At 33.8% G+C, this 9,297-nt stretch overlaps 1 protein-coding gene across 3 annotated transcripts; it reads left to right on the top strand.

The window, feature by feature from the left end:
* The first annotated feature begins 548 nt into the window (after positions 1-548).
* LOC113736916 (protein ROOT HAIR DEFECTIVE 3-like) lies at positions 549-7,806 on the top strand. Of its 3 annotated transcripts, none has more exons than XM_027264123.2 (13): positions 3,472-3,496; positions 3,575-3,643; positions 3,750-3,797; positions 3,868-3,929; positions 5,223-5,279; positions 5,470-5,619; positions 5,732-5,800; positions 5,908-5,999; positions 6,365-6,443; positions 6,589-6,745; positions 6,843-6,964; positions 7,097-7,236; positions 7,422-7,806. In XM_027264123.2, exons 4-12 carry the CDS (start codon positions 3,870-3,872, stop codon positions 7,199-7,201), a joined length of 891 nt encoding a protein of 296 aa, XP_027119924.1. In that variant the 5' UTR covers positions 3,472-3,496; positions 3,575-3,643; positions 3,750-3,797; positions 3,868-3,869; the 3' UTR covers positions 7,202-7,236; positions 7,422-7,806. The 3 variants fall into 3 exon arrangements, 2 of the variants coding, with proteins under 2 accessions (XP_027119924.1, XP_027119922.1); XM_027264121.2 differs by having other exon boundaries at positions 6,843-6,985; XR_003459856.2 differs by lacking the exons at positions 5,732-5,800; positions 5,908-5,999; positions 6,365-6,443; ... (2 more) ...; positions 7,097-7,236; positions 7,422-7,806 and adding exons at positions 549-684; positions 785-925; positions 1,034-1,100; positions 1,252-1,363; positions 1,519-1,589 and having other exon boundaries at positions 3,433-3,496; positions 5,470-5,581.
* The last annotated feature ends 1,491 nt before the right edge of the window (positions 7,807-9,297 follow it).

Raw genomic sequence — 9,297 nt, 5'->3', positions numbered from 1 at the left:
GAGAAATACTACTAATTTTATTGGAAAAATAATCGATAGATCTTTTCAATGATTAAATTAGAAAATTTATGTTGTCAAAATAAAAACTGCCTGAATAATTTTAGGGTGTAAAAGATGGCCAAGTTTTTTTCCCCTCTGAAAATAGGCTAACATTTGATCAAACAGACACGATGAAGGTAGGCTCTGTTTGAATTGTAAATTATTTGAGATATTTTTACTGTAGCACTTTTTGTGATGTGATGTATGTGAGATAAAAAGGTAATTGAAAAGGTAAAAAGGTGTATTGGAAATTGTAATAATGATGTAAGCAAATATATTTGGCAAAATAAATTGTTGTCCAAACAAATGAAGGGCATGGCCAATGAGTCAATGCAGTGCATTAATCTTAGTTTATGTCATACAATCATTTCTATATAATTTAACGGTAAGTGACAGATGGAAACCAACACAGGAACACGAAAAGACACAAAAGACGCTTTTTAAAAGTTTCCACTCCGGATTAGTCTAACCTAACGAGTTACATTTTTTGATATAAAGGTCTTGAGAAATCACCCAAAACTTTCCACACTTTTGGAAAACCACGGATTGCATCAACCCATTCTCCGTCATAAACCTTTCTTGATATCATCTCGCACGACTTCTACCTCCTTCCACAAATTCCATCCTCTCATCTTGTCTACATGGGTAAGTTCTTGATTCACAGGATGGTGATTCTTTCATATATTTATGCTTCCTTTATCAGCTTATTTTGCATAACTAGCTAAAAGGTGAATATTTTCTTCAGCACAACAAGTTGAGGGCAACCATCCAACTCTGCTCATAGATGGAGATGGAAATTTCAACTCAAAATTTGTAGATGATCTGAAACTGGCTGCCGTGAGCCGTCCCGTTGCTGTTGTCTCCGTCTTCGGCGTGCAAAGTACCGGTAATACATATTTTAGTTGGGTGCATCTCAAGTTGTTATTACAAATTTCCATCCAAGTCAAAATCTGTGATTTGGGACCAATTACACAGCAAGTTTTGATTTATGCAGGAAAGAGCACACTTATGAATTCTCTGCACTCCACTAAATTCAAAGTGATGGATGCCAGCCAGGGAATGTATGAAGACCTTATTCGATTTTTAATAACAATGACAAATTTCATGCTTAATTATATAATCCATGTACAATATCTCTCTCTCTCCCTCCCCTTCCCTTTTAACTTCTTGTGTGTTCTTTTTGTTCTGGGTTACTTTTAATTACCTCATTAGGCATCAAACGACAAAAGGTATTTGGGTGGCAAAATGCCCATTACCAAATCCAAATGGTGGCCCTGAAATCCTCGCTGTTGATACGGAAGGAAGTGATGGCTCAGAGCGAGAGGTAGTTTTCAAATTTATTGTCTTCAAATGACAGAGTTTACATGTCTTAGGAAACCGTACCTTAATTAGTGTAAAGAGTGCTCCACTTTGCTGGTTAAATTGTCCAGATTTGATTGCCTTCACTTTCTGATTCAGTTTTCCTGTGTCTTTTTCCAGGATGATACGAAGTTTGAGAAACAAACTGCGCTATTTTGCTTGGCTGTTTCAAACACAGTCATAATCAACATGTAAGCTTGGTTTTAAATTTAAGCAGCACAATGTCAAACGGTCTTGTCTTTTCCTTTCCCTAAATTCGAGAAAAGATAAACAGCTTTAAAAGTTAAAGTTAATCAAGTAGGATTATTGAAATTCTTAAGAGGTAAGCATCCAAGAGGGAATAGTTTAAAAAATTCATCTATCACTTCTCCATTTATCCCCTTAAAGAATACCACATTTTTCAGTTTACCCCCAAACCTTTAATTTTGCTCACTTAATCCCCTTTAGGACAAAATTGCCCTTGCATTATTTTGACTTTTTATTTACCTTGTTTTCCTTTCTTTTATTTCTTTTTCTCTTTCTTCTTTATTTAATTCAATCTTAAGATATTTTAAAAAGAAGAAAGAGAAAAAGAAATAAAAGAAAGGAAAACAAAGTAAATGAAAAGTCAAAATAGTGCAAGGGCAATTTTGTCCTAAAGGGAGTTAAGTGAGCAAAATTAAAGGTTAGGGGGTAAACTGAGAAATAGGATATTCTTTAAGGGGATAAAATATGATTAACCCATTATAAACCAATTTGGTATTTGGTTGGGCTGCAAACGAGCCGAGCCGAGTCGAGTTTTGGCCTTATCGAGCCGAGTCTTGACTTAATTTCATCGAACTCGAACTCGAACTCGAGCTCGAGCTCGACGAGCTGGCAATTTTCAAGCTCGAGCTCGAGCTCGACTCGATTCGAGCCGAGTTTGAGCTTGAGTTCGAGCTCGAGCTCGAAAAAAATAAAAATAATTATTTTATTTTTAAAAAAATAAATAATATAATATTTTTTCTTAATAAATAATAAAATATTAAGGATATTTATGTAATTTTACTATTAAAATAAAAATAAAAAAAATATATATATATATATATATATACTCGAGCTCGTGAGCTAACGAGCTTAATGTTTTGAACTCGAGCTTGAATCGAGCCGCTCGGGAGCGGCTCGATTCGTTTGCACCCCTAGTTAGTATGGACTGATATATACTTTATACCCATAAGTGCGTCGAGTCACATACTTTCCGTTGGTTATCCAGAATAGGAGGACAATTTTACCCTTATAAATAGGGTAAATTACTTATAACACCCTGCAATTTTACATAATGTCAGATATCCTTTCTAAGTTTTCAACATAGCCACGTAATCCCCTATGGTTTATATAAAGTGAAAAAATGGATGGAATGCACAATTAATTACGGCATTTATACCAAACGCGCTCTAAAAGTACATGTGATAAAATTTTAATCTCCATGTAAATCCCTTATGGTTTGTATAAATATCCACTTTGTCCCCTTGTAATTTTTGCATTACTTTTATATAAGGTAGTTAAGCTATCAACCGATTTAATGTTTAAGTAAGGGCACTAATGGTATTTCAATTAAAGATGTTACATAGGCTATTTTTCATAAAGTTTCCACTTTAAATAAAATCATAAGGGCATAAAGTGGATATTTGAAACATTAAGTGGATCATGTGGCAATAGACGAAACCATTGGAGGTTGTATGTAATTTACCCTTATATAATATCGCCTCCTTGCCAACCACGGTTGTCTCTATTTTTTTTTTCTTTTTTAACGAAGTCAACTCTACATTTTAACATTTTCAGTACGCAAAATTATGGACATGTTATTCAGTAATTTCATTAGCAATTGTCCGCTATTTTCTTACGATTAATTAACTCAAGGTACCATAAATGTTCAAACTTTTAAATTGGTAATTCAATTTCATTAAATGTAGCTGAAGTTGTTAATTTTTATGTATATATATTCTCCTTAAAATCTACTCATCGAAGGAGGTACTTCATACAACATATTAAGCCAACTTTTTATTAATCAAACAGGAAGTGTTATACTGTTAACCTTAATAATGGAGGGAATCGGCCACTCTTACGAACTATATTTGAGGTAAGCAACTTTCACGGCTCAATAATTTGTTGGTGTTTGTGGTATATAGTATTATCTCTATAACACTGTGCTCCTCAGGTAATGATTAGAAAATTTTGTACTCGACGAAAGGTGAATCTAGTGTTTGTTCTCCGTGACAAAAACAAGGTATAGATTATTATTTCCTTTTCTTTTCTATTTTCTTGATATTCCGTTGATTAATTAACTAGTGCTTAATCACAACAATTCATCTGATGAATTGTTTTGAATCTAGTGCCCTCTGGATAAGTTGGAAGAACAGCTGAAAGAAGGAATGTACAAGGTAAAAATCATCTGTAATTGTTATAAATTCTCATGATATCGTGCTACTGATGTTTTATATAATATTGTAGATATGGGAGGAATGAAGAAGCCCGAAGCACAGCTGAATGCTTCACTAGAAGATTTCTTCAATGTAAGACCTGCGACTTCTAATAATCTTTGCACACATGATTCGCGATTGCGGATCATGGTCGCAATTGTTTCACATCCGTTACAGTATATCGGTTGAATATCGGATGATATGTATATTATAACATGTAAAAATTTTCAAAAAATTTTAAAAAAAATTACTAAAAAATAGAGAATTTCATAAAAAATTGTACATGGTTCATTAATTTTAATTTATTGCGATTACATAAAGTATTTCATTTTAATATTTTAATTTTAATATGTATATTGCGATAGCTAATACTTATGAAGTTTACCATAAAATATTTTAATTTTAATTTATTTAGTGAAAAATGAAGAATATTTATTTAGTGAAAATGGTTTTTTTTTAATCATACTAAGACATAAAAGGATTTTGGCCTTTTTATAAATTTATTTTATTTTGAAAAAGATAAGAAGTAGTTGCATAGGCGCCACGGTTAAACCAACATATAGTAGAGAATATAGGTGATATTTTGGTAAATAGTGTGAAATCTTTGCCTTAATTGTCTAAAATTTAAACCTAGAGATTGCTCATCGTCTTCTTTAGCGAACTTCGGCTCTGCCTTCTACAGTTCTACTGAAGCAAAATTTTGGCCAAAAACCTTATGATTCTTTTGTTTGAAAAAGATGATTTTATCATCAAAATTCATGAAAAAAAACTCATATCTTAACTAGAAAATGAAAAAAGCTTCAGAGAAAGCCCCAAACATCAATATACTCAAATATCAAAACGTTCCATGAACTTCTATATCGCTTGTCGGATCATCATGAATCGCCCAATTTTGGCTGATTTCTTGTCTCGTTGAATTGACTCGGCTAATATCAGCCGAGCTGAGTCAGCTGGAGTCAACTCGGAGACAGGTCATTCATTGATTTGGCCATCGATCTCGTACCGGCAAGCACCGTTCCGATTACATATCGTCAGAATCATCTCGAAATCGGACGATATGGCGAACCATTGCACATCTTTTTCCCCTCTTTTAATTTGGATCTGAATTCTATTCTTTAATTTGTGTAAACTAAAGGACGAAAACAAGAAAGAAACAGAAGCAGAAATTAAATAAACCTAGAGCATGAAACTTGCCTAGTTTTTTCCTGGTATACTTTATCCTCCAAATCTTGAGTCGATCTACAACATGACATGAGCTCCAAAGTGATATAATTAAAACAAAATCCGAAAATAAACGACTGAATAAAACAAAATCAAAATTTGAGAACTTAAATCAAAATCTTAGTTGGTATATCTTGTTTGATTTATCGGCTTGTGATTGCTCAGATTAAAGTGGTAGCACTATCGAATTTTGAAGACAAGCCAGAACAGTTTGAAAATGAGGTACTTATACTTCCAATATTCCATTCTCTCTTAGAGTACGAATATGGTGTTTACTGTACCTCACACACTTGTCTATCGATGTGTGTGGTCTGCTTTTTTTATGTTATTATTATTATTTGGCGATTTTTGGTCATGGTTAACCCTTTCGTCTTTTTTTTTTTCCAATAAAATTTGATATTCCATTGAGAAGGTTGCTGGTCTGAGAGAGCGGATTATCTCCATTTCTACATCTGGTGAAGGTGCTGCAGGGAGTACGCCAGCCTCGGGTTTTGCTGATTATGCAAAGAAAATCTGGGACAAAATTAAGGAGGACAAGGACCTTGACTTACCTCATTACCGAGTAAAAACATTAATTAATTGATTAATTAAAAGTCACTGTAGTAGTGGTCTTGTATACTGTTTTCAGTTTCCTTGCAATGTTAATTAATATTCTGTTTTCAATTAATTGGTAGATCATGGTTGCTGAAATACGCTGTAACAAAATTGCTGAAGAGAAGTATCAGAATTTTTACGAGAATAGGGTAACAAGCACACATTTCTTGCTTTTGATTTGGATTTCACAGGACATATGTATATGTGCGTGACCATAATAATTAATTATTGTAATTTCATTGAAAATGGTTCCCAGTCCTGGCTTCAAATTGAGAAGGATGCAATCTCAGGTGCAGTACAAGGCTTTGGCGCTAAAGTCAGTCCAATAATTGCCATTAATCTGTCTGAGTAAGTGTGCCTTGCAATATCCTTAGGATTCTCGAGTTTTTAGAATTGATACTCTTTATGGTAGTACTATGTAAAATTCCTTAGTCTGATGCTATATTTATTTTGCACATTTCTCAGTTACCGTTTTATCTTAAATATATCATAGTCTAAAAGGTACTATAGTAACTTTTTCCCAGAACACTCTCTAGAAAATGTAATCCAAACTATTATTCTATGTGCATGGTGTGATTATAAATTCCACAAAGAAACTCGTACCCAAAAAAAAAAATCCTTTGCATTGCTGATTGTGTGCTCATATTTTTTGATAATTTGGATAGTTAAATCTATCAAGAGGTTATTGATGATTGTTCAAAGCTTTTATCCAGGTATGATGAGGAAGCTCAACACTATGATGAGACCAAAAGGGACGCAAGCAGGAAGCAGCTAATTGAAAACATCATGAAGGTACCCTAGGAATTGTTACAATGATATATTGGTGAAGTTAAATTTGATTTACAACTATTATTCATCGATTGAAAATTCAACTATGTATTATTTGTTCTCAGCTAAATTTGTATATTCATTGCTTAAAGAGTTCAAAATGCTTTAGGTTGTTAAGCCAACCTACCTTTCTGTGGTGGAACATATGAGGCATGCAATTCGAGCAAAATTCGAGGAAGCAGCTGTGGATGAGTTAAAGAAAAACGGAGTACTCGTAGCTATGAAGACCCACAAATACATCATTGAATTCAAGAACCAGCTCAAAGGTACGTATTATTACTAGTAAACTACGTCATAATCATACATCACCGTAGATATGCCCCAATTTACATTGAAATTTCGTGTATAACTTTGTCTTTTTAGATGCTGCTGTCAAACAAGCAAACTGGAATCAAGATACCGAACAATTGGCCCAACTGGAGTCAGAAATAGCCCGCACCGTAGAAGGGATTCGTGCCACCAATGAACTGCTTGAACAGCAAAAGGCGAGGAAACTACAAATTAATGTATCTATTTAGGAAGTTGGCTGATGAAATCATCAATGATCATCTAGTTTCTAAGTTGGCTGTGGTATTAGTATAACTTGATTGATTACTTACTTCTGTCTGACTTTCCAGAAAGATAAACGAGAGTTCTGGTTGAACAGTGCATCAATTGGGGCAAATGTGTTGAATACTGCCGCAAGTGTGGCTTCTGTAATTATGGTAGCAGGACACGCTTAATCTGGGAAAAACTGCTGGCCACGAAGTCATTACAGGTAATTAAGAGAGGTTTTCTAACTGTCTGCAAAAATATATTTTTAAAGGTAAAATACATTTCCAATGAGAAAAATCTCAAGTTCCATGGTGTTTTTTTTTTTCCCTAATTAGCATAATTATTAGATGTGTTTCTGTGACAGATTCACAACATTGACAAGATTACACTGGTTGTCATATGTTGCAGGTCATTCTATATTAATAATACAAAGACTTGAAGATTTGTTGTTTGCTATTATTTGCGTACCGGTTTTCTCTGTTTGTTTTGTACTCTTTGAAGGATTTTTGGTGCTCTTCCAGGGGCTTTGCTTTGAGTTGGGGCAACTCAATTTTTATCCTTTTTTTCTTGATAAGATTGTTTCTAATTGCCTCATTTGCGACATTGATGTTGTTGGTTATAATAATGTTTGTGGACAACGTATAAATTTGCTGATTGATTGTATTTGGGCTAAGGAAACATGCTTAGTTTGTTTTTCTGATGAAAGAAAATTGCTTAGGTTCCCCAATCATGCTTTTACTTTTAGTGGTGACCTTTATATTGTTGAGTAATTAGAAGAAACATGTTGATCAAAGCCTGATCAAGACAATCACGTTATTTACTGTACCATGATTCGCATTCAAGATACCGAGCCTGTGAGGTTATAGAATGTTCATCACAGTTTCATGCATACCAATTTCATCAAACTTTGATTTGAATAGCACCAAAGGATCAAGATATAAATGTCCACCTATCCTTTAACATTCTTGTTCTGTTTCAAAATCATTTCAATGCAACCTTACTCACAAAATAAATAAAACAAAACTAGGAAAATCTAAGAAACCAAGGATAGATGAATTCAAGTTTCTCAGCAGTTTCAGAAGATGGTTCAATATGTACTAGGAATAGATGGAGATTTCTGGTCTTTTAATTATGAATTGCTGTAAATTTTTTTTTTATTTCCTTCCGCTATGAACTCTGTTGCCGCTAGAGTTTTTTTTTTTTTTACTATAAGAAAACAAACAGAAAAATTTTATTACTGAGGTTGTTGGAAATCGTCCATCATGATTTGCTTGACAAAAATTGGAGGAACATTCCAAAGAGATTTAGAAAGGCTAGCATTCTTAGCTTGATTGGTTAAGGTATGCGTAACCTTATTTGCCTCCCTTGATATCCATTTGACATCAATACAATGTTGATCTAGTAAAGCTAAATGCAATATCCTCAATAATCGAGCCTAAGTCAGATAGGATGTCTTCCTTATCAAGGATGAGCCTAATAATTGAAGCTGCATCGCCCTCTAAAATAAAGCTTAGAATCATTAGATTTTTTGCCAGATAGACCGCTTCTCTAGCAGCATGGGCTTCCGCTATTTCTACACTCACAGTACCAACGAATTTCTTTGCAAGGCAAGCAATAAAAGAGCCGTCATAGTCACGGACCACTACTCCAACACCAAAGATTCTTTGACTTGTGGATGTGGCAGCATCAAATTAATTTTAAAGTGGGTAGAAGGTGGGGTTGACCATTTCAATTGAGCACTCTAGGGTGAAGTCATAATAGGTTGAGTATTGGCCTCCAGGAATTCTTAGCTTAATTATTTTCCCAAACTTTTGGTCCACTAATTCCTTTATGGACATAGCTATGGTTTGATACCAATATTTCAAATATTAATAGCTTTGACTGTGACCGAAAATAAAGACTTTATAAAGACAAAATTTCATATAGGTAACTTCTATTAATTGTACACCAATTAGGGTGTGTCTCAATCACTAGTTATATTAATATAAGTATACAATGGGAGCTTGCTTTTTCTATGAAATTCAATAGGTTATTCTTTTTTTTCAAATAAAATTGCAAAATTTTTTTGATAGAGAATTGAAACATATTCAAAGTAGCATATACATGCTAACTGTACATCACTAATTCTCTACAACTTTTTACAATCCAAATTTCTATTCATCTATCAAACTCTATCAAAACACTTTTGGGAAATACCCCACTCAACAATCAGCAAACAAGTCTCCTGAATCTTTGGCACATCTCTCTATGAGGCTCAAATATACCGGATGACATCGATAATCTG

The sequence above is a fragment of the Coffea arabica genome, chromosome 3e (genome assembly GCF_036785885.1).
Source record: "Coffea arabica cultivar ET-39 chromosome 3e, Coffea Arabica ET-39 HiFi, whole genome shotgun sequence".
Lineage (NCBI taxonomy): Eukaryota > Viridiplantae > Streptophyta > Magnoliopsida > Gentianales > Rubiaceae > Coffea > Coffea arabica.
This window is presented reverse-complemented; position numbering and strand designations above follow the sequence as displayed.

Excerpts from the sequence above, each read along its gene's own strand:
- LOC113736916 (XM_027264121.2), top strand. The coding sequence starts at position 3,870 with ATGGGAGGAATGAAGAAGCCCGAAGCACAGCTGAATGCTTCACTAGAA. Across the intron at positions 6,000-6,364 it reads ATTGCCATTAATCTGTCTGA|GTATGATGAGGAAGCTCAAC; the intron begins GTAAGTGTGCCT and ends GCTTTTATCCAG. Across the intron at positions 6,986-7,096 it reads CGAGGAAACTACAAATTAAT|AAAGATAAACGAGAGTTCTG; the intron begins GTATCTATTTAG and ends CTGACTTTCCAG.